Genomic DNA, 24,749 nt, shown 5'->3' with positions numbered 1-24,749 from the left:
CACCAGATACATCTTAACACCTGTTTTGTTGCCAGAAAAAAAGGGGAAAACCTATTCTCATATTTTGGTACTGGCAAAGGAGTTCCCATGATATTAATTTATGTTTAAAATAAACCTTACTTGAAAAAAATAAGTTTTAGAGAATTAAATGTGGGTTACAAGACATCTGGACCACCCTGTACAAGTCCCTTGATTTTTCCATCATCATCATCATCACTGCCAGATGAGGGCTTCCGCAAACTGTCGCCTTCCAATCTCCTTCAGCTGCCACTCCGTTACTCGTCTCAACCACGGCGCGGACTGCCCCAGCCCAGTGGATGTTATCATTTGTCTACGGACACCGAAATGTCCGGTCTCTCTCAATCGATGTTGCTTCTCAGTTCTCTGTCTCTTTACGCGTCTCTCTCTCTCTGTCTGTCTGTCTCTGCGTCTGCGTATTTGTGCGCGTGTCTCTATCTCCCAAATGTCTGTCTCGACGACCGCTCTTCCACGCCGTCTTTAACAGGTTTGCCGGTTATTGTTGAGACAGCTTTGCCAGAAGTGAAAGAATAAGCAGCACGAGGTGAGGCACGTCAGCAGTTAGTTCGTTTGTGACCTTTCTTTCACCAGGTGGGAACCCATCTAGATAACAAGTCTCTCTCAAAGAGTGATCTGGCTCAACAAGTGACGACATCTCTACACTAAAGTCAAATAAAGGGTGTTGAATACCAGCCAAGCGTGAGAATGGACAAAAAAGCCAAAAGCTATCACAGGCGGTTGTCCGGATGAACATGCAAATGGCATCATGGGCTAAGGGTCACTGAGTTTTTTCACCAATTGAACCATAATCCAAAGCTTACAGTGACTCATCGTCTCACCACTGTTCCGTGCATTCGACCAGACCACAGGTAATAAAGCACGTGTCGTCAAAAAAACGTATTCACACTATCCGGGTGAAATTCATCAACAGACACAATTAACAAATTTCGATGTAAAGCTTTCGTGACTGCAGGGATTTGTCTTCTTGGTTCTTTCGGTAAAGTCACGTAGAAGGGAAATAATAAAATAATAAAAAATAAAACATAATAAAATACAATTCTCACGACGTTTCGGCCACAACGCAAGCAGCCGTCCTCAGGTGAAGAACAGGTCTGTCGGAAAGACATTCAGACGCTGTCTTTCCGACAGACCTGTTCTTCACCAGAGGACGGCTGCTTGCGTTGTGGCCGAAACGTCGTGAGAATTGTATTTTATTATGTTTTATTTTTTATTATTTTATTATTTCCCTTCTACGTGACTTTACCGAAAGAACCAAGAAGACAATTAACAAAATCAAATCATCCCTCCACCCTGGACCAATCCAGCGATCACATTTCAAGTCTTTCATGGGCAATCCAATTTCCAAACAAAAAGCTGATGTGATTCAGGTGCATTCACTGCTTACGGTCGTTATTATTATAATTGCTCTTCTCGCGTCAACTAACAGTTCTAAATACTAATTGGAGTCGTGGAGCAAGGGCGTATGATTAGCAAGGCATGCAAGCGACGTGAATGATTATAATTCACTCGCCCTGGTTCTCATTACTGAGCACGAGGAGCAGCAGGGCGACAGGCTGGTTGGAAACTGAACGCGTGGGCAGAGGCCCCTAGCGGCCACTCTCGCGAGAAATTAAACATTATTTGGCAGTGGTGGCAAGGGCACAAATAACAACAAAACCGAACACGATATATAAAATACGTAATGTTTATTTTTTATTTTTAGGCAGTATTATTGACGGACGTATTGAGTTGTTTTTCTTGCCAAAGGCGCCTTTTTCAAGACCTCAATTCCGACTTTCGCAGTCAACGAAATATCTGCGACGAGTCATTGCAGCAGCTGCTGCTGCTGATGATGATGATGATCAACATTGTCGTTAATGGTGATGATGACGTTGGAAGTGGTACACTGATTATTACGACGTATTTAATGATGATTATTGGCAATCTGGCAGTGGCATGATGATCGGGGCTTAATTTCTCATAGAATATTTTCCACGTCCCCCCCCCCACCATCCTTGCACCACCCTTGGACTCTGGGGAGTGGAGGTATTCTTACACACTTTTATTATGACAAATTACACATTTATATTGAATTTAATGTGTTGTCTGTTTATATTATTTGAAATATTTGACGCGAAATATCTTCGGATCTACGAAGCCGAACGAGCTGAAATTTTCAACACAGACTCGCCTACGGGCGTGACAATTCAAGATATCATAATAATCAAAAGAACCGGCCCAGGTGCCCCCCATCTTCTCCTGCTGAAATTAAGCCATGTGGAGAAGATATTGATGATGATGGTAAACTGATGGGTTCGCTTACGATCCCGTGATGACAAACTGATTTTCATAGTCATCATCATCATCAGCAGCCATGACCGATCCACAGCTGCTGATGCCGAAACTCTCTTTAATAATTCACTATGTAACACGATTTTTGTTCCTGGGTAGTAAGTGTTACTTTATAATTGATTATGCCTCAAAAGTATAGAAAATGGCAATTATTCCGTACAAACTTTGCTTTTGTGACCAGGACTTTTAAGTGAAGGAATGACACAAATGCACACACCACGTTTTCTCATTGAAAATAGGTAAATTTCAAAACATCACTGTCCTGGTCACAAAAGCAAAGTTTGTGGTGAGTAATAGCCATTTAATGTATTTTTGAGACACGCGCAATCAGGAAATAACACTTACTATCCAGGAACAACATTTTTTTTTGTTACACACTGTTATCATCCACGCCGGAACTGACGTGCCGTGAACGTTTGTGAGTCGGCAAGCAGCAACCCGCAGGGCCACGCGAGCCTCTCGCCTCTCAATGACTGCAGTCACCACCATCGCTGCCATACCCAGCCTGCCCCGAACTCTCCACTCATCCCAGCAACCGGAGTGACCACTTTAACAAACCAAACAGCAGAGACATCGTTAACGGCACAGCAATCAATCCTCGTTTACGAAAAGGAACCACCGCCACTGCGTTCGCCGACGTATCATCCACGTGGAGACAAGCAGCGCAATCGCCGTCGCAGCCCTCCCGTCCTGGAGAGGGGCGATCCTGCGGTCGAGGAATCTATCGATGTCACCCGGGTAAGAGACTCGAACCGGCCAAGGGACGTCAACATCCATGATGAGGTCTCGTGTCTCCGTATGCGCTCATCACGACCCACGACCTAAGAAGGATAGCATTGAGTGTTGTGTGTCTAAGGAGCCCGCAGTGACGGGACTGTATGTGTGTGGATGTCAGTCCAATGTCCCTTCCCGCGGGGGCTCTGTGACGATGCCTTTAATAGCCGAGTGCTTCGTTTGCCGCCAGAGGGCGCTGCAGCAGAGAGGGAGGGGACGCCCTATCCCAGTGTTGCTTCATTCGTTTTCACAGAGAGAGAGAGAGAGGCGGAGTGGGTGGCAAGCCACTTTGGCCGATAAGACATCATCGGTGTGAGAGGGCCGTGACACATTTGAAGCCATTGCGGGTTTGACAGCAGCACGATGATGATGATGGTGTTGTCACGTGGTGTGTATTGTGGGGGAGACCGTACGCCAGGGGCCTCACTAAAGGCCACCAGGGGTCGCCAGTGGGCCACGTGGCCTCGTAATGAAGAACACTGCCCTCTGGCGTACATCCCCTCCCACACCCTACACCCTACCAGCGTTATCTGACCATACTTCACCACGCAGATCGGTGCGGGTTGGTGAAGGAGGCGTGGGAGCACGTGCAAGACAAAGTGTGTGGCACACTGGCCGTAACGTAGCCCCCCACGGCACGTGCAAGGCAACCCGTAACGCAGCACGTGCGCCGTGCGCGTCCCTTGCTCGCCCGGGACCCAAGACGGCCACCACCACCACCACCGCCACCACTAGCCAGGCTCGGACCTGCTGAGCTTCCGATAACGTGTTGAGATCGGGCACGATGCGGCGAGTGGTTTAGCCATCTGGGGGGGGGTTTGGTCAATGTTAAAACGATGGGGAAATGTCCAGGAAGCGAGCTTTGGTGGCGTTCTGGTCGGCTTCATCGTTCCGTTCCTCGGAGAGGCGAGCTACTTGGGTTCACTGAGGATGAAGGAGGAGGGGGGGCTTTGTGTAAGAGTCAAAAGTGGCCAGGAAATTGCAGGAGAGGCGACACTGAAGCCGCGTGGAGATTTGAGAACGCTGCACTAAACTGAAAATGGTGGTCCAGATTTCTTGCGACCCCCCAAAATTAATTGACCCATAATTTTTTTTATATTTCTGGTATTGCATTACACACCCATTGGTGTACATTTTTTTGTTGTTTAAGTTTTAGAGAATTAAATGGGGGTCACAAGACATTTTGACCACACGCGCGGTGGGGTTGTTTTTCTCCGGAAATTCCAGGTTCCTACCACAAGCTCAACACACGTGGATGGGTTTGGTAAAACACATCAATGTAGAAACTCGTGAAATTAAAGGATTCTTGAGACGAGAAGAGTTGTTTACCTGGGTGAAGAGCATTTGGCATACCACATACATGTAATTAATAGCTTGAGGTTGACCTTGCCCTACGAGTGAAGGAACAACCTCATGTCTGTAATTATCTGGTTTTCAATTATAATTTATCAAATTAAGTGCTGTTCATTGGATTGGAAGTTGTGAGTCAACTTTATAAAATAGACAATTGTACGCTGGTCTTTTGTCAAAAAACATATCCTACTTGCCATCAGCGTACAAATGTACACACCCTGTGGAATAAATTAATTTATAATGCAGCTAAGAAGTTTTAAGTTCAAGTAAGCTGCGTGCGAATTCGATTAAATTGCAGATAGTCATGCAGGTACTCGGGACACGACTAAACGAAAAGTTCCAATGGAGGCTTATTTGTCTTTGCTGGTAAGTTTGAATAAGACGGGATATTTTTTTATTTTAAGTTGAGTCAATTCGCTTAATGTTGTAAGGAACACCATGTACAATGTGAAGGTACATACATTGCATAGGCCAGAGAATGCATGGGTGCAACCTGTGGTACCAAAACTTTAGCAGTACATAGAGTACCAATTTCTTCCCATGCCAAATCAAAAATGAGGACAATGTGTGTGACCTACCATCATTCACTTGTGTTATTATAATGTTTACAACAAAATATTACCACTAAAGTTGTCCACATGTGGTACTGACAAGCCAAATGTTTGGACTTCACCTATCACAAGCACAGATGTGAGGAAGAGACGCTAATGCTTCCCATTGGTGTGTGCATAAGTGCTGTGGCCTTTTAACATTGACATTGATTTATGGTGAAAAATGTTCCGTTTTTTGGAGTTTGTAGAATGTTTTATTGAGGAAACGAACACGGGACTTGTGCAAGGTGGACGTTTTTCTGTCGCTCTGTGGACGTTGAGTGTTCTCCAGTGTGTGTAGACTCTCTGGCAACTGTTTTGCAGTTTACATCTCTGCATTATCTCAAAACATAAAGTATCTACAAACATTGATGCTTCCTCGATTAATAAACAATGTATATGCCAGTGTGTCTTCTGCTCACTCTGAGAACGAGGGGGGGACTGCTGCTGAGCCTGGAGCCCGCCACTAAATACCTGAGGGGTATTGTCACTGAACACTCAATTCCTGCAACTCTGTATGAGTAATCGAGTGGCGGTGAAGAGGGTGGAGGAATCGAGATTTGAAGTTTTCGTGACTGCAGGGATCCATACTCTTTGGTTCTTTCGGTAACGTCACGTAGGTATAAAATAAAATAAATCAAATCACGACGTTTCGATTGCAACACAAGCAATCGTCATCAGGTGGGACAACCCACAGCAAGAAGAATTTTAATTTTGATATATATCCCTACGTGACTTTACCGAAAGACCTAAAGAGTGAGGGTGGAGGAGTTTTCCATTGTGCCACGTGTGCGTGTCTCCAGCAGGTTGACTAATCGCTGTGTGCTACACGTTGCTTCCCCAGTGGCTGCGGTTGCCGCGACCAGAAGTCCCGCCGGTCACAAAAGCTCAGCACCCACAGTCCAATCTCCCGATGATCGCTGCCTCGGCATTGGACGACGCGACCCCACAGACCTTCCACAATGCCTCTGCTCGAGCAGATGACGACCGCGTGGACGGGGAGCACGGCGACATTCCGCTCAATGATCTTTCGGCGACATCCTCCAAACAGGAGTTGGAGGCGTACGATGATGAGCAGCTGTTCGCGGGAAGACCCGATGAGCTTTTCATCGCTCTGCTTACAGGTAAGATGTAGCCACCGTGACTCTCTCAGTGATGAAGGCCTGTGCCATGTGGTTATGCGACCAGCGGTATCATCATTAACAGACGCCACGATCAATCCGCTGCCGCATGAAAGCCTCTCCAAGCCGTCACCATTTCCCACGCGGAAGTTTTTATTCAATTGAAACGAGCAGGCCGCACGTCCTATGGACGTTTCTGTCCTTACATCCGTCCCTCCAGACAGCCAAACTTTTCATCTTATATAGTGTATGACAGTATGATATGATGGCGTATCCCCCAAAGTCGCAGTAGAGGGTGAATGGGGGGGTCGGGGGGAGGTGTGACGTCAGCACGACGCACTAATCCGACTCAACGCGTTGGGATGCGGGTGACATCACTACCGAGCACCCACAGTTGCACGCCAACCCGCCAGGCAGGCAGACAGGAATCCAGGCAGGAAGCCAGCCAGCCAGCAAAACTTTACGTATAACACTGTATAGTATTAGTACGATATCGGCGTGCAGTTGATTACTTTACCCAGTTCTAAAGAGTCCGTACAGATCTGGATTTATTGAGCTCGGCTGCTATGCCCTACCACGGTAGAACCGGGTAAAACAATCAAGTTTAAAAGTTAAGATCAGAGCACCAATCGTCCAGGCTAATGAGGGGAGGGAAGGCCCAAATAAGCGAACATGTATTCATTGTTTATCTTCGTGAAATGTGTGTAAAGACTTAGGAGGGAATTATGTATGCACGTCCGACTTCTTTCACACCGTACGCTGCCAACCTTGCTACATGGCAACGTAGAAATAATTAAACACGGGGGGTAAAATACTGAAACATTCAACATGCTGCACACACTGTAGGATATACATCAATAAAGGTGTTGCATGTTTTCGCTATTTTCTTCAAGTAAGCGCAGTCACACTCCTTTTATTTAATTTATTGGCTTTCCTTTTCCAGTTTTTCAACAATTTCAGGTTTTACTTGAACAGTTAATTGAATTTGCCACTGTGTGTGCGGTAACGTGGGTACTGGGATCGACTAATAATAGAACCAGCATGAACGCAAAAGGTATGCATTAGCGTGGAATGCCCATTTTTTTCTATAGATCTCTTATTTTTCTCGCAAGCACGGTTACTCCACAACCCAGATACCTTTTGATTATCCGTGGTAAGGTTAACAATATACACAAGTGGGTTGAGTGCGATCACGAACACTGTCTTATGCGCTACGCTGATTAAACACGCTTCTTTATGAGTGTGGTTAGCCAGCACTGCTCAAGATTTCTCGGGCAGGTGATACATTATTATTATTAGCCGAGTAGTTTAAATCGCCCGGGGACAAAATGTATCACCTACACAGCACCGTAGGTCCACGGCACCTACGTATAGTGTATGTCATTGAGAACTTGTAACACGTTGTCCTGCGGAGGGAGCTGGTAGGAACGTTGGGTTGCTCGGTCAATGGCCAGGGTCCAACGGCGGCGTGGTGTATTCCGCAAATATGCCCGACTGTGAGGGCGGGCACAAGCCGGCGTGAGTAGGTTAAACGTTGAGTTTTATAAGGGCACCACGGGGTGACCAGCCCCTCCCAGGAGGTTCCTACCAGTATAACTGAAAATCAGCTGTGTGTCACATTAGTTCCATACGACACAAGTGGCAGAGTCTCCGAGCAGTGCTGTCGACTGCCCATGAGATCGGGACCCCTTCCTCTCCCGAGTAGGTGTTGAATAATAATTTAGCAACTTAAGGCAGAGCAGCCGAGCTCAATAAATCCAGACTCTGCACTGTTTCACTGCACTACTTAATATCATTGTTATAGCGGAATGTTTTCACTTGATACAACTTTATATTCCAAACTCTTAGTAAATAAAACGTGAATTTGTCCAATTGTACGTTTTTTATTTGAAAGCAAAGGTTTTTTTTTATACTGCGAGCACAATGTATAATTGCAAAGTTCTAGAAAATAAACTTACACGGTGCAGCGGAAATGCCTCTTATCCGCCCTGATGTTGGTGGAGGGGGGGGACTGTGTGTGGATTCTGTTAACGGTCTCAAATTATTTCCTTTTATTCACAAACAGCTGCTAAATAGAGATGATAGGATAAATATAGATCTGAGGATGAATTGTTCTCCACTTTCAGTTCACTCTTCTTACGTGCATAAAGGATGAATTTAACACTGCACAGTGGACCACTTCTTTGGATAAGTACAGATAATAGGTACAGTTAAAGAGCGGGCAATCGGGATGTTTGCATATTTATTTGAGGGGCACAGATAATTATCGAGTAGCTTCGATGCACGTGCCTCCTTGACAAATCAATCCGGCACCTCCGATTAGCACGGTTGGCCTACGTACAGCGGCGCGAAATAATAAGTTAAACATACGTCCGTGTACAGTGTTTGTAATGACAGCGATCCGCTTTGGAAGAGTATAGCGGTCAATGTTAGCGTCACAAGGTGAGTGAGCCTCGTGCAGTGCCCACGTTACTGCGTGGACCAAAGAGGTGAACGCTCAAGACAAGATGGAAAACAACCTGCTTGAACGTATGCGAATGCAGAAGGTGCTCGGAATTTCATGAAAGTAAAGGGCAAAGGAAACTATGGGAGTTTGGAATAGCGTGTGGCACAGTGTTTTGGATGTAAACAGGAAGAAGGGCTTTGTGGTAAGTGCGATGCGCGTCCGTGCGGGATTGGAGGACGGAATGTCACCGATGAGGGGGCCGCTGGAGTGGCATCCACAGGTCGGCGACCATCGGGGAAAAAGAGACACACCACAAGCCACTTGGTTGAGGTACAATGAGAGCAGAGGTCAAGTTATGTTGTCGACCATTGCAAAAGCTATCGAGGTAGCGATGGCGAGGTGTGATCGTCGCGGATGGCCTCTTGACCTTGATATAATAGTGGTCCATTAAAAATGTCCACGTTTAAGTAAGGGGTCCAGTGAGTGCGCTCATGCCCACAATGGTTGATTTGTGGCGTGTTGCATTTTTATTTTAAATGAGCCGTGTAGAAAGGTGCCAACCGAAAAGGTAAACGAATATAAAAATGTAAGAGTCGGTTGAAATAAAAAAAATAACGCACAAGTTTCCTGCACAAACTGCTTGTTTACATTTTTTTACAGCAAATTCTACGTTGAAACTCTATAACAATGGTGATAACAGCATGTGGTAAATGATCAATTTTGTCGTTCGGCAACGCCAAGCTGGTCACGAAAGCATTTCGATACTGAAAGCCGTAGAACGCTTGTGGGTCCATTGAAACATTTGCCAGCGTAAAACCCACGGGGAGTGTAATCGGGGATAAACAATCTCTGTTATTGTTTGACATTGGTAAGCCCCCCAATCACTCCAACATCGTCATTTTCACTTGGCTCTTTACTTTACTTTTAAAGTATGCATAGTTTAGAAGCTTTTTGTTTTTCTAAGGCCCTTCATTATTGCTCCAGGAAAACTCGTAAAATAAACACCGTATTGTGTAATCTAGATTTGAAGTTTTCACGACTGCAGGAATTTATACTCTGGTTCTTTCGGTAAAGTCACGTGGGTAGAAAATATTTTATGTAGTTATTGTAAATTTCACTTTTCCAACTGATTGAATACAGTTGTAATGCAGTACAGGACCTTGATGTGTCCCTTTTAAAGTTTAATTCCTGCAATTTACTGGCACTCTAATGCTATAAGTGCAAGCCTACATACTTGTTTTTCCTTTTTACAAATACACTTTTTTTACCGCGTTCTGCTTGTATACACATCACACGTAATTACTGTGTTAAGATTTGTTTTTTTTGGGGTGGGACAGGTACAGCATTCGTAATGACAGGTGGCCGATTTAAATTTCAAAGCAGCTGGCAAAAAACTGAATTGAAAGCAACCTTTGTGGAGCGAAACTGGAAAATCGGTTCCACCCCGGGCTGACGTCAGTCGGTCTTTCTTGCTTGCAAGGCGATGATGGTTCCTCTCGCCGGATGACACGTGTCATCCTGGGGGAGCGATCGCCACCGAGAACCACAGAGTGATGGGGGAAATGTGTAGCTTGCTCTGGGGAATGGAAGCCTTCTCTGCTTGTCGGGACTTGACTGCCAGAGCTGCCCTCCATTAGACGTTCGTATGATATATGATATATCGCTTAACTGAATTCGAACACTGTGTTCATAGGCTAGCAGCAGGGAGTGGGTGAGTCTCTTCATTTATTTCTACCATAGTCCCAAACGTTTAACTAGCTGGGATGACAAAATCACTCGGCGTTTAAGAGTTCGTGGCTTTACCGTTCGTGTCGTTGATGCGGCTGGAGCTGAAGTCGAGGCTGAGAGTTTGTCTCGTACCGTACTTGTGAATGAAACGGCGAGAGTCATGAGTTTTGAAAAGGAACATGAAAGTGCTGAGCGACGCAAGACGGAGCCGTTCATGTTGACAAATGGGACTCCCTCTCATTGCACCCATAAAAGTAAGTGCACCCGTTTTGACAGTCACCCTGGTATTTGGAGTGACGTGTGAGCTGTACATGTCGTATGCTTCCTTATATTCGGGGTTCGCTCAATAACCCAAGATCTGTTACATTATCACCAATCGACTTGGTTAAACGTCGTGCAAGATGTCACACGACAGTGGCGTGTTATTCTCTAAGAATGTTTGTTTCCATGGTGGGTGGTGAAGCTCTGATTTAAATCAAACGTGCTAATGTATCAAATGTAACAGTGATGTACTTTTTTTGTAACCCGAGACTTGGGTGGTATAAGGGTTCTCTATGGTACTGTCCGTGCCTTTGTGTGTGTGTGCGCATGATGAGGTTAACGTTACTCGGTTCGTTTGCACCCTTCTCAGTTGGCTTCATGTTTTGTTTAGGTGTACATGTCTCTGCCAGAGCTATAGTGCACACAGTTGCTAATACAGTATTCGTGTTTGTTTTTTAAAAGGTGATCCATGCCAAAGGTCTTCTGCCATAAAAAAAAATCATTGAAAGTGGCTCGGCTTTAACAAACTATGCTTTTCAGACCATCAAAAGCAGAAGCTGCTCTCTTACGGATATATATTATACCTAATCTGTACAATGATAGATTCCATGTGTATACTCTTAAAGATTGTATCTTAAATACTACCCGGTGGTATTCAGATTTTTTGTTTTATTCTCCCAAATTTTACTCAAACCGTGCTATCGATTATCCACACTTTAGAGGACTCACACATTCAGTCATGTCCGGGAATGTATGATTGACAAAATGGTTATATTTCATTCTCACAATCTGAAATTTTATTTAATGAAGTAAAACCCCAAATATAATACGATGGAGGTGGGGGGGGGGGTCTGTGCAGTTACTCAGAATGGAGACCATCACATTAGTAGACTGAGAATCCGATTTACTGCTTTTAATTCGTGGTGCCTCGGAGAATATTTGCAGGCAGGATTGTAAATCCTATTTCCCACTAAGTGGTCACCAATGCAATAGATGTGTTGGCGTCACGGCTACTAAAAGCATTGATCTTGTAGTCTTGATTATTTTTGGCGCGGGAAATTGTCGAGAGCGGCGCTGCTAAGTGCATATACACTAGGTCTCCAATGACCCTAGATTGACTTGGGTGAAACGAAGTTGCATGCCACTAATGGCTTCAACAGTTTCCTGAACATCCATATAATGAGTTCTATTCAGACCCAGCATACTTCAACCGGACGTAGATGCGTGCTTACATGCACAGATGCACACATGGTGTCATCTGGCCCTACACCAATGGGGACTAGGCTCTAAAGAAAGCCGTCTCGGGTGTGGGCCAATCAACTTCAAGGACAGTGCATATTATCATCCTTATCAGAGTTGCTTCTTTTTGTTTGCTTTTTTTGACTACTTGTGTTGTGGTCATTGCAAACATGATGCCTTGAATAAAGGTGTCAGTTTTGTACCAGTTTAAAAGGGTAAAAACCTACTATCATGCGCACATGCGTTATCTTGGGGGGAAATAAAACCGCTTAGAGATGCTGCAAGTGATGCAGCAATCGTTTCAACTCGGAGGTCGTCGCTGCAGCCTCCTGCTACAGCAGCTCCACTAACTGGGCAAGGTGTCGTCATCCCACTCGCCTCTTGTCCACCCAGCATCATCATCATTGGATTCTCCGGAGTTAGTCGATCGGCGGGTTGCATGTGGAGTGTGGGGGTGGAGTGTGCGTACTTTTACTTCATGCAAGGCATCAAGCCAGTTGTGGATGAGTAGGCCAAATGCCTTCTAGAGGAGCTGCCTAAAGTGGGTTTGTGAACGGGAAACTGCAGGGCCATACCTTTAACTTTTAAAACAGCCTGCGGGTATTTTTGTCTTGCGTGCTCCAATTCAACGTTTATATATCCTGGGGTGACAGTGCACTGGAATGTGACTCGCAACCTAACGATACCGCTTTTTAAAAAAAAAATATTTATAAAATAAGTGTATTATCTGTAATAGGAGAGTGCACGAACTGGAGGATGTGAAAGATGACTCTATTAAAGTTTCATTTAAATGTTTTATTGTCGGCCAAAAGCTAAATTTGCGTCAAATATGACGTGCAAGTGCAGACGTGTTTCCTTGGGAGAGAGAAAGCAGAACCCTGAATAAAACCTTCCAAGAAAAGATACGAAGCTAAAACAACAGAGCCAGGCAATACGGCTTTGGGATCTTTCTCCCATCCACTACTCTTCGTATCTTTTGATAAGCTGCTTAAATTTCGCTGTTTGGAGACTTTAGAATTTACACTTAACCCTTAGCTTCCTAAACATGGTCTGGCGTGAGTGGGGCTACTTGAAATCGGCACCTGGTTCTTAATTATACTGCTTGCGAATGTATGTTTCTATGTTTTCTCAAACTGGGTTTAATGTGGTCAGTATTCGTATGATCCATGCATTTGCGTGTTCTTGCGTTGTCCACGCCGGCTTTCTGCTTCGATGTGTCTCGCGCCAGTCGCTCCAAACAAGGGGCCATCCACTGAGTCCGTACGCATGCAGGGGAGAGGGGGGGTTAACCCAAATATGTTCGCTTGCGTATGGGGGGTCTACTGACAATGTACGCATAGGAAACGGGGGGGGGGGGGGTGAAGCCTCGATAATAATTTGTCGACATTGGCCTTCAAATGAGTTCAATAGTCCGGCGGTGGACTATCTGTTTGCTTAAACACGGTAATATTATTAATCCTTGATCGTTTCTGCGTGGATTAAATAGCGGCCGTTCTATAGGATTCGTGGGGGGGGGGGGGGGTGTCAAGCGTACGTACGCAGGTGGGGGGGGGGGTGTAAAAAATCCGCTGCGTACAGGGAGGGGGGGTCAAGTTTTGACAGATTTTTGGGTATCTACTCAATGGATGGCCCCCAACGGCACGAACCACGTGTGTTCTGGTCACAAAAGCAAAGTTTGTGGGGAATAATAGCCATTTTCTGTACCTCTGAGGCATAAGCAATTAGAAAAGAACACTTACTACCCGGGAACAAAAATCGTGTTACATAGTGTAATGTTTAGCCAAGATAAAGATACATGTTCGACATTCATGACTGATCGAGTTATCTTCTTTCAAAAGAAGCAAAAAACTAAGAACTCGTATGGAAATTATTATTAAACCAAGTTGCTGCCTTCTCCTCCTCGTGTCTTACCACCACAGTCGCATCTTTATCCTGCCACGGGCAGATGTGTTTCTCTGACACCCTGTCTTGAAGTGAACGCCACGTTAGGACATCCGGTAAGCTTACACACCCACCCGAGGTGTTTCCTGCGTTTCTGTGGATTGCAGCAAAGCCATCCAGTGGACACGGGATATCAGTCGGGTCTTGCCGCATCGAGCGTTTATCCACTTATTGCCACGATCCTGTCTGCTGCTCGGTTATGAAAGCCCCGCAGCAACATGCAGGCACGCCTCCACACACGCGTGGCAATCGTACAGTACGCCACGGTGCATCACACGTTGATATACTTGACTATTGACGAAATGCAAATATGTTTTTTTTTCATTTTTCAGCATCCCCCCCGCGACACCCCCCCCCCAATCTATGAAGCAGATTCGTGGGATGGCGACACGGCTTTGGCCGTAGCGTGTTTGCTGCTTGTTGGAGATGTTGGAGGTGCCCCGGTGGCTAGGAGATGTTGACTACCTCGCCTGGTATGCAGGAGGTCGTGGGTTCGAGCCCGACCCTGACGCCTGCTGCTGTATATTTCGGTGTCTCTCTCCCTGTGGATTTTTCTCCGGGTCTTCCGGTTTTCCCCTCCACATTTAGGAGCACGCATTTAGAGTCGTATTTGGTTACTCTGAACTTCCACGTGACAAGCCACTTCGTTGAGCTTATCATTTGTGGTCAGGTCGCTTCTGAAAAAGAGCTCTACGTGGGCTTTACCTGGTAAAATAAAAAATATATGTAATAAGGTTCACGGTTCGATTCCAGAGGTCGCCCTGGTTAATACTGCAGGGTGAATGAAACCATAATACGTGTAGATGCTCTGTGCTTCACAGACGACGTTAACGATTCTTAAGAGGTAGGCCATTGTGTATCGAGATCATGGTCTCAAGTTTGCCAAACTTGAAAAAATGGGCCGCAAATTACTCAATTGGAATATACAACGCAATATGCAACTGCAAGGACTTAGCAGGAAATCACGAAACTCGGTGAGCCTTCCCTGAGTAAACAAACGTACTGCTAATACAAATAGTTTAACGTTAAATATCTTAATGTGTCCTGTTTAATTTCATTCTCATGGTATTAGTGCGTTTTTTTACAGCAGGCTCTCTATTCGAACTACGGTCCTGTACCTGTAATTGGATACACTCTGTCACATGTGACACTCTCTTGAACGAAAGACTCGCTTTCTGAATCCTAAATGCAGTTACTTGATGACGTATATGGGGGGTTTATCCATACTGTATTCGGATTTTTTTTGATAGGCCACGTGGTGGTAGTTTTATACCAAAATTCTGGTATTGATAATATACATTGATATTCTTACCAATGAAGATGAATACATTGGCGCATATAAATAACTAGCTGTACTACCCGGCTTCGCCCGGGACTTGGATTCACCACACCCAGCCGCCTTTGTCTCCCCATTGGCGATGTCCACACACCACACCAATTACTCGTTTGAGGCTGAGTCGACCTAGGGGAAGGCCCAGGACCGGTTTAAATAATCGTCACCGGTGGTGGCCGTGAGCGGGAATCGAACTCGGGTCGCCGGGTTCGTAGCACAGCGCTCACCACTACACTACAATGCGTTACGCTTCCACGTGCGCGGGTCACATGACATGTGACGTCACAGCTCACTTGCCGTGCAAAAAATAAATGCGTTAATGAGCTCCCCCCCCCCCAAAAAAAGTGTATTTTTATAATTTGTGCATGGTGTACAGTCTGGAAAGTACCCACATGGCAAATTTCAAGTTTGTTGCATGTCGGGAAGTACGCTAAACATTTTGAACAGACACACATAATCACAACTTTGCCTTTTATATATATGTAGATATCTTTGTAAGCGTGGAGGGTGAAAGACTGTGCAGCATATCGTGATCGAACTGCCCCAGTCGGATCATTCAACGGCGATCTGAAACAAACCCAACGCGGCTTCTCCTGCAGCAGTCGAACGGATATCAAATCTCGACATCAATTTACTGTTGCAATCCCCAAAAATTCCATGAGAAAGAATAAGAGCAGACTGATAAGAATCTTGGCGTAAAATTACCGTGGCCTAACCAGAAAACAAAATATAGACCATCATTGCATTGGCTACAAAAACCGTCGTAAGTTAAATGTATCTTAAAATTCGATGTAAAGCTTTCGTGACTATAGGGATTCATCATCTTGGTTCTTTCGGTAAAGTCACGTAGAAGGGAAATAATAAAATAATAAAACAATACAAATAAAGCATAATAAAATAAAATAATAATATAATATACAATAATATCATATATTTTATTCAGCTTTATTTGTATTACTTTATTATTCCCCTTCTACGTGACTTTACCGAAAGAACCAAGAAGTTAAATGTATCTTCTGTCCGCAAGCAGGACATGTATTTCATAAAGATGTATATACATAGTACTCATTCTATCAAACTTCCAAACAACTCGCACTTGAACAAATGGACAAGTTTTTAGATAAAAAAAGTTTATTGGAAAAATGCTAAATCACACATTGACAATTGCACTCGGATGCTGGAGCCTGTGTGCTGGTGTGCGCAGGGCAGCATAGGGCCGCGTAATGTATCATAAAGCTTCGGTTTGGTGCTGAGGCAGACTGTTTTAAAAGGTTTGAAATGGGTGTAGCCCAAGGGTCATAAAGAAGTGGCCGGGGCTAGTGATGACGGACGCTTGTGTTGCGCCTGAAACGTCGTGATTTATTTTATTTTATACCTACGTGACTTTCCTGAAAGAACCAAAGAGGATGGTTTCCTGCAGTCACGAAAGCTTCAAATCAAGATTGCTTCCGTTTGGCTCTGTGTGCGCATCCAAAGTGAGTGGTTGCATTTTTTTCTGGTTGACGCCGTACATCTGTGGGTATTGTAGATCTTCGGGGATTTTAATTTGGGTGGGAGTGGGCAGGAAATCTGCTGCAGGTGCCTCACACACAACTCTTCCCGGGAACATGGAACATTCAGAGTTGTCCTTGGAAAATAAAAATTGTTTAAAATGATTTAATGGTTTAAAAAAAACATTTATCATAAATAAACGCGTTATCTGTTGTTGTTCCGGAGACGATTGGAAGCTTTAAATTTTGGCTGACGTTCATGGATTGTAACATCCGATTCATTGCCTGCTCTCCGTGTAATATGCGGCCTCGAAAGGAGATAACACACGCTTAATGGCTGAGTGCTAGCTTTGCAGGATATGGGCGCTGGGAAATTGACCAATAAATATGTTATCTGTCACCGTGAAGCTTTAGCAATGCTGAACTAACTGAACTGTGTTTTTTTTGTTACCAGTTAAAGCCCACTGAGCTACATAGCCCTTTTTCAGAATGGGCCTGGCCACAAATGATAGCTCAACGAAGTGGCTTATCACGTGGACATTTATCGCAGCCAAATACCCTAAACGCATGTTTCTAAATGTGGGGGTAAAAACCGGAGGACCCAGAGAAAAACTCACGCACCCACGGGCAGAGCGACCTACGCAAACTCCAAATATACAGGCGTGTCAAGTTCGGGACCGAACCCACGACCTCATGTATACTAGGCGAGGTAGTTAACATCTCACCACCGCGGCACAGTGGGTGCTCCTACGGTGGCGTTAGAGTCTGGAACGTCCAATGCTGTTCGACAACTCCTTTAAGAGGTTGTTTTTTATTGGGTTTGTATTTGTCTTTGGTTTTAATGGGAACACTTGGCTAAACGAAGCCGGCGGATACTCGTGTTTGCACGTTGAGCTCTTTCTGCATCACGGTTCTGATTTTTATTGCGCAGCTGAGACCTAGAGCAATTTCCTGCGTTTAATTTGAACGTACGAGCAGAGACTTTCTGCAATCTTTTCCAACTACCTACTCATTAATGGTCACGCATTTGTATTATACATTATTTAATGTGCAACGTTTTACCCTGGATAGATCAAATAAGGCGTTATATTACTCTAATCCTAACCAACTAGTTGCTAATTATAGCTCCCTCACTCCGTTTGTCCTAAGCTCTAACTAGTCAACTTACCATGATCACTAGTCTTCCCACAGATCCTAACCGTTACCTACACGAGCAATAGCCCCATCCCAGCTGACCCTAACCTGACCCTTAACCCCACCACTAGCACTGCACCAGGTTCCCCTTTAACACATTGACATCTCGTTTTGGTTGTGTTCACATCGGTTGCTAGATCCCTATAGCAGTGGCTCTTAACCTTTACTGCAGCCTTTCACCCCTTTGGCTCCCAATCGTTGAAAAATGTTATTACACCGAGGGTTTGATGAACAGAGTAGTTGCACGTACGTGCCCATGCTGAATGTGTGTTCGATGATTTACCTTCGAAAAAAACCCGGCCATGCTTCGCACCCCCAGAAAGGACATCTCGCACCCCCAGTGGGTGCGTGCACTCCCAGGTGAAGAAGAACCACTGCCCGACAGGAACTGTCTGGCAGTATGGGGAATTGTACCAAAATATTTTCCACGCGAGCTGACTCCGTGACCAGCACTGTTCCAATTCTCACGTCTTCATTTTCATGCCAACCCAAGTGCGAGGGACTTGAGTCAACATTAAACAATGTTCGTTCGTTTATTTCACGATTCTACAGCTGTGGAACAGTGGGGGTGGGGCGGTTTGTTGAGTTGTCACTTAGTCATATCATTGACAGGGTTGCAAAACTAAATAGAAAACAACACCAGTCGCCTGCGTGCCTATCAGATTAGTGGTCCGATTGTATTCTCAGCCCTCTCATCGCATCGGATAACTTCACAACGGTGAAAAGCTTTAAATCGAAATTTAAATCGAAATTTAACGGTGAAAATGTTCACTTTGTCTAAATGTAATTAATGTTTCATGTTAATCATTGAGAGGGAAATTGTGGATTTTTTTCGTCATTTACTATACAATGCTGTAAAATTCGCCGTTTGAACAATTGTGTGGGTGTATATTTAATGTATGCAGTAATGGGCGAAAAGTAGTTGAGCTTTTAAACAAAGTCACATTTGATATGATAAAATTAATAGTATCAATGGAAATTACTGGTTTCCTATGAGGCATATTTATTACATGCGTAACGAGATACGTTGTAAATGGAGTTTCACGCGGGATTTTTTTTTGTCTTCTTCCAATAATTATCAACGGGGAAATCTCCCGGTGGATGCGGCATTGCTATCCATATCAGGCGTGAAATAGATCACGTGTGCACCTCGCCTCTGAGGAGCCACGTGAGAGATAATGCCCCCCCCTCCCTGACCCCCAAACGCCTGACGACCAACAGGCAGCACGCAACGGTAATCCGGGATGCCGCGAGATGTGATCGCAACCCGTTTGTCTCAATTCGTGTTTCCCCTCTGCGTCTGTCACCATCTCTACCACCACCACCAAATTGTAAATGTTGTCGATTTAATCTCCAACGCACCGGTGGGCTGAAGCAGTAAACTAATTGACGTTTTGTTTACGGGACAACCCACTTACTAATTGTCTGTGTCGTGTGCTGGAGGGTTACGACACATTTACACTTACGCGATCTAACCCCAAAAAAAACCTTGATTGTGAATCATACTTGTCGCGAAAGCCGACGTTAAAACCCACAGCCAAACGTCCCACCCACTCCCAATCTCCTCCTCCTCCAACCCTTCCCTTCGTGGAGCAGCAGCGAATGGCGTTGCCGCGTACACGGCATGACCTCCCCGTCGTGCGTGGGCGTGGTGGTGGTGCTGGTGGTGGTGGCTGGGAAGGGACCCCGTCCGAATGGACGTTCCCGTCGCGTCTCGAGCCGAGTCGGAGCGCGCGTGAGATGCTGGGTGCGGGGGGAAGGGTCACAGTTCACGTAGGGAGAGGAGAGTAAACCACTCGGGCTGGCCATCACCCCCACCACCGCCACCACGGCGCAGCTGAGTTACGGGAGATCACCCATCGCCACCCCCCCCACCACCTCATCCTCCTCCACCCCTCCGCGTCATTCCTCCCATAAATTGTCCGCTGCTCTTTCTTTAAAAGCCGCAGCTCGCTCGCTCTGCTCCGAGGGAGGTGTCAACGGACCTCGTCAAACAGCGCTCTGTGGAGCTTTTTATTTTTTTCACAAGTTGCCGTGCTCGTCACTTTTGAGTCGACAAAAGTCGAGGTTGCCGTTCTTTACTGTGCGCGCGTCGGCGCGGGCGACCAGCCCACTTGAATGGTGCCGCATCCCACCACCCCCACCCGCAGCACCGGCCACACGAGAGACAGGCAACTTTGAATGGGTCGCCGGTCACCACTCGTGGTCTCCCCTCGCCACTCGCGCGGCGGTGGTTAGCAGCGCGAGTGGAGGGAGTGCAGCTCACCCGTCGCTCTGCGTGACAACACAGCACAGAGAGAGCGAGAGAGGAGAGAGATTCCAGCGGTGGGGCAAAACTTGCACGGTGCCGTGAACCACGTTTTGCCCGTGTGCGAGAGGCGGAGATGAGCGAAACGGAACTGAAGACGGCCGTCCAGACGGAGGGCTTGCTTGGGGAGGGGCCCGAGAGGGCTGGGCTGCCACCAGTCTACCTGCCCACAACCACCACGGCAGCAGGTAACGTTGAGTGGAGATGTCGTGGGGCTCCTGTACTTGCCGAGGCGGGGTGCCAGTGGTAGTGCTGTACGGTCTTCCTTGAGCAAGGTTAGGGTGGAGGAGCAGTTCATAATATAGGTTTTTGGGTCAGATCGCGTTATTTATAAATGTGTCACCCTGATGCTGCTCTATTTAAGACCGGAAGCAACAGGAGAGCTTCACCATTCTTGCCCGATGAAGCTGATTGTAATTATCAGCGAAACGTCGTACTCAAATTTTAAAATGCTGTTGATTCTCTCTTCAGCACACCGATAGGCTAAAGAAGTCAATTAATTTGTCCTTTGAAAACGTGACACATTTTTTACTGTTTGGCCGTGTCGGGTGGTGGAGTGTTACGACACATTTAAAAATAACGCGAACTGACCCAAAAACCTATATTATGAATAATATTGGTCGCGAAAGCCTCACACGTGTTAAGTGGAGGAGCAGTGTTTGGGCCAGATGCTTGTTGAATATTTCATACGACGATGCTTCTGAAAGATGATGAGTACGTTAAGGGTTCGTGTCTGCGACGCTGACAGCGACGTCTGTGCAATATTATTTGAGGATGGGGGTTTGTTTTACAATCGCTCACAACAACTGTATTTGTATTAATTTCCACGTGGCTAAATATATACGCAAAACAAGTGGCTTTAGAATAAGTATAGTGCTTGTATTACATTCGGATAGATTTGGGAATGTTATGGCTTTCGTGTAATTTTGAGAGACATTTTTGAGAGAGAAAAAACCTGTGATTTTTACACAGCCATATTTCTAGATATATTTTTTATACTCTGAGGTTAAACATTGAGGCGGCTCTCTTGAGAGAGAGATAGGGCAGTGCATTCATCATTGGCCGTTTGAGAAATCACTCCGTGTGCAACACATCTCTCGGATTCCAAATGAGCAGGGAAACCGAGACTGCTCTCAAATTTTGGCACCGACTTTTACCTGCAACAAGCCCCCCCCCCCCCCAAATACTGCCTTGTGAAATACGAAGGCATGGGGCCAGTCATGGCTTAAAGGCACCGCTGCTTGGTTGGTAGTCGGAGCCTGGCTCCCATCCGCGTGCCGTGCGTGTCTGATCGGAATGCCCGCGCGGCTGCGCCACCCATTGTTATGCCAAACGTGAATCTCATTGGCAAGCGGAATCATCGCAGCTGCCTGCGTGGCCGTGGCAAATGTAACGGTGTCCGTCCCCGCGTCTTAATGCCCCACAAAAGACAAATAGTTCACTACTTTAGCCCACCCGTGTGTTGAAGAGTGAATCCACAACATAAAAAAAAATAGTTGAGTGAATCCACAACATTTACAATTTTTTTGTTGAAGAGTGAATCCACAACATTTACAATTGTTTTGTAAATGTGGATTCACTCTTCAACAATATTTTTTGTAAATGTTGTGGATTCACTCTTCAACACACCGGTGGGCTAAAGTAGTGAACTATTTGTCTTTTGTCAACGTGACACCTTTTAACGGGTGCTCGTAAACTGCCCCTTTCAGAATGGCACACCGAGTTGTCTTGATATCGGACGTCCCCGATACGTCTCCGCATTGACATCTACGTTTGCGCCGCGCCTCGTGTGAAAGCCGCCGTCGCGAGTCACGAACATGCAGAGTTGACGGCTTGCCAGGAAGTCGGCGGCGTGAGTTTAAAGTCTGTCTTTTTTTTACTGCGGTAAAAATGCTGCGAATTCACGGCATGGCAAATGTATACTCGCAAACTGCGGTACGCACTTGAAGTTCACTTTTTTTTACTCATTTAATAAATATGATGTGCTACTTCATATTGCTTCGTCTACTGACTGCAGAAGACTACTGCATTGTTTCAAAATGGTATGAAAGTAAAGTTGGTTATCATAGACAACAGTAAATAAATAAAATGCCTGTAAATCTTGACTTGTGTTCGACTGAATGCCCAATAATATTTGGATTTCTCCAGGCACCGGTTGAATATTTGGAGGCAAAAAATTGTTTCTGAAACCACATTTTGGATGGAAGAGCAGCCACGCATGTTTAAATTAAATGTTAATTGAGAGAATATTTAAAAAAATGAATAGGTTGTGGATACGTTAAATTTGCTTGTGCAACCATTGGGTGGGTGGGCGGGCAGGGGTTTGTGGCGCAGTGGTTAGCGCGCTGAGCTACACACCTGGCAGTCCGAGTTCGATTCCCCGAGGTCGATTCCCCGAGGTCGATTCCCCGAGGTCGATTCCCCGAGGTCGACTCATCTTCAAATGAGTAGTACCTGGTGGGGTCCAAAAACAACGCCACCTTGGGGAGACACAGACAGCCCGGACGTGGCGCTGGCCACCCACGCCCTCGTGTGTCGTGCCGGCCTTCATAGGTGCATGCCAACAGCACTTGCCCAAACAGTGAGCTAAGGCTACAAAGGGAGCGGGGGGGGGACCGTTGTCTTCATCTTTATTATTCTAATCGGGGAAGATACTCATAATAAACGTTTTTGGGTTAAATCGCGTTATTTATAAATATGTCGTAACCCTCCACGACCCGACACGGCCAATCAGTAAAAAAAGTGTCACGTTGACAAAAGACAAATCGTTCACTACTTTAGCCCACCAGTGTGTTAAAAGTGAATCCACAACATTTACAATTTTTTTTTGTAAGTGGATTCACTCTCAAACACACCGGTGGGCTAAAGTAGTGAACTATTTGCCTTTTGTCAACGTGACAGTTTTTTTTACTGCTTGGCCGTGTCGGGTGGTGGAGGCTTACGACACATTTATAAATAACGCGATCTAACCCAAAAACGTTTATTATGAATAATATTGGTCGCGAAAGCCTACGTGTTAAACTGGGGGGAAACACATTGCGTTGTTTTGCAGCTGTCAATACATACGGCATAGACCGCTCTTCTTGTTTAGGATCGTCCGTTCACACACGATTTATCAATTCGCCCGGAGGAGTCTCCGGATGAAAATCATCATCTGTCACCACCCATTGCAAGCGTCTCGTGTTTTTGTTGCATGGGACAACGCCAACGGGGGGGGGGGGTTCGTGTCAATGTAGAAGGGACGTGCACGGCAAGGTGGTGAACGCAGCGGTGAACCCTTCTAACGGGACGGATCGATTACATTTCATTGTGGTCTGTCGAACTTCTGGGAATGAAACTGCGGTGGGCGATAAATAGGTTGTTCGCACCCCTCGATTGCGAGTGACCTGGCGGTAACCCCTCTGTGGCAACGCGATAAACGAATGTGAAACCGACTCGCGGAGGCCAGTGGGGAAAATAGGGAAGTGTATTCACGCTGCTTCGAGAGAGGCAATTGTGGAATGCAGGCATTCGCGGGGTGTCTAGAGTTACGTTCCTTTTCACTTAGTGCCATTTTCAATCGATACGCTGGAACCAGTTTAGTGCAGTTTCGTTTACATGGAAACATTAGCCGCGCTCGATCTGCGGTCTGTGCTGCCATTGATCTGCCATGCATTTGTGGACACGTGGCTTCCAGAAATGGGAGTCTAATTAAAATTAAGTGCAGTCCGGAGGTAATTGCTCTAAGGTACAGCAACGAAGGAATGCACACACACATGCCAGCGAGAGCTGCGTGTTTGGCATTGAAGGCATACATGTTTGTGCCACGGTGGCGAGATGTTAACTACCTCGCCCGATATACAGGAGGAGGGTTCGATCTCGAAACTGACGCTGACTATATGTTTGGAGTTTGCGTGCCTCTTTCTCCGTGGCCGCCTGGATTTTTCTCTGAGTCCTCTGTTTTTTTCCGTCCACGTTCAGTATCGACGTCACCCGTTTTCATAGTATTTGGGTTGATGCTGTATATTTTCACGTGATAAGCCACTTCGTTGTGCTATCATTTGTGATAGTCAGGTCGCTTCTAAAAACAGAGCTATATAGCTCAGTGGGCCTTAAATGATACAATAAATAAAATGTATAGTTTAGTTTAGATATGCCGTGGCCCAGTGTGACCTCTGTTTGGCCTGGTTCTTGCAGTCTACATGGTACCTCCGTGGGAGTTGCAAGAACCGTGGAGAAGCATCATCACCATCGCCTCCTCGATAGGCGTCATGCAAATCACTCAGCAGAGATTAAGGACAAATGCCCTCTCGCTGGACACCACAGTCAGGGCAGACATATGAGAAGGTCTATCTAACGTGTAAACATCGGTATAAAGTTACAGTTACGCCGTTGACAAATGGGTGACTGGATACAAATACAACGACAAACTGGTTTATCTTGAGAAAAAGCCTCGCCGTGCTTTGGAATTAAGCGAATGATACGCGAGATTAAGAACCCGTTATTGTACAGTGCCGTACGCGAAAAGGTCACATTTGTGAACGGCTGTCGAGAATGACAGCTCCACCGAGCACAAAGCTTCTCTGGGTCTAGATGGAACTGGTCAGGACATGTATATGACG

At 45.8% G+C, this 24,749-nt stretch overlaps 1 protein-coding gene across 3 annotated transcripts in view; it reads left to right on the top strand.

Annotated features, from left to right (window-relative positions):
- Window positions 1-2,769: 2,769 nt before the first annotated feature.
- LOC144717561 (ectonucleoside triphosphate diphosphohydrolase 8-like) overlaps window positions 2,770-24,749 on the top strand; it is a 51,919-nt gene continuing 29,939 nt past the window's right edge. Inside the window, exons 1-2 of one of the 3 annotated variants that reach the window (XM_078592972.1) lie at window positions 2,770-3,108; window positions 5,932-6,211. In XM_078592972.1, coding sequence (XP_078449098.1) covers window positions 6,001-6,211 — 211 coding nt within the window. In that variant the 5' untranslated portion in view covers window positions 2,770-3,108; window positions 5,932-6,000. Of the gene's footprint in view, window positions 3,109-5,931; window positions 6,212-9,725; window positions 10,637-18,932; window positions 20,337-24,749 lie in introns of those variants that run through there. The other 2 variants (XM_078592974.1, XM_078592973.1) reach the window with 2 other exon arrangements.

Source organism: Lampetra planeri, chromosome 4 (assembly GCF_965212315.1).
Source record: "Lampetra planeri chromosome 4, kcLamPlan1.2.h2, whole genome shotgun sequence".
Lineage (NCBI taxonomy): Eukaryota > Metazoa > Chordata > Hyperoartia > Petromyzontiformes > Petromyzontidae > Lampetra > Lampetra planeri.
The sequence above is the reverse complement of the archived record's forward strand: the minus strand, read 5'-3'. Positions and strand labels throughout refer to the sequence as shown.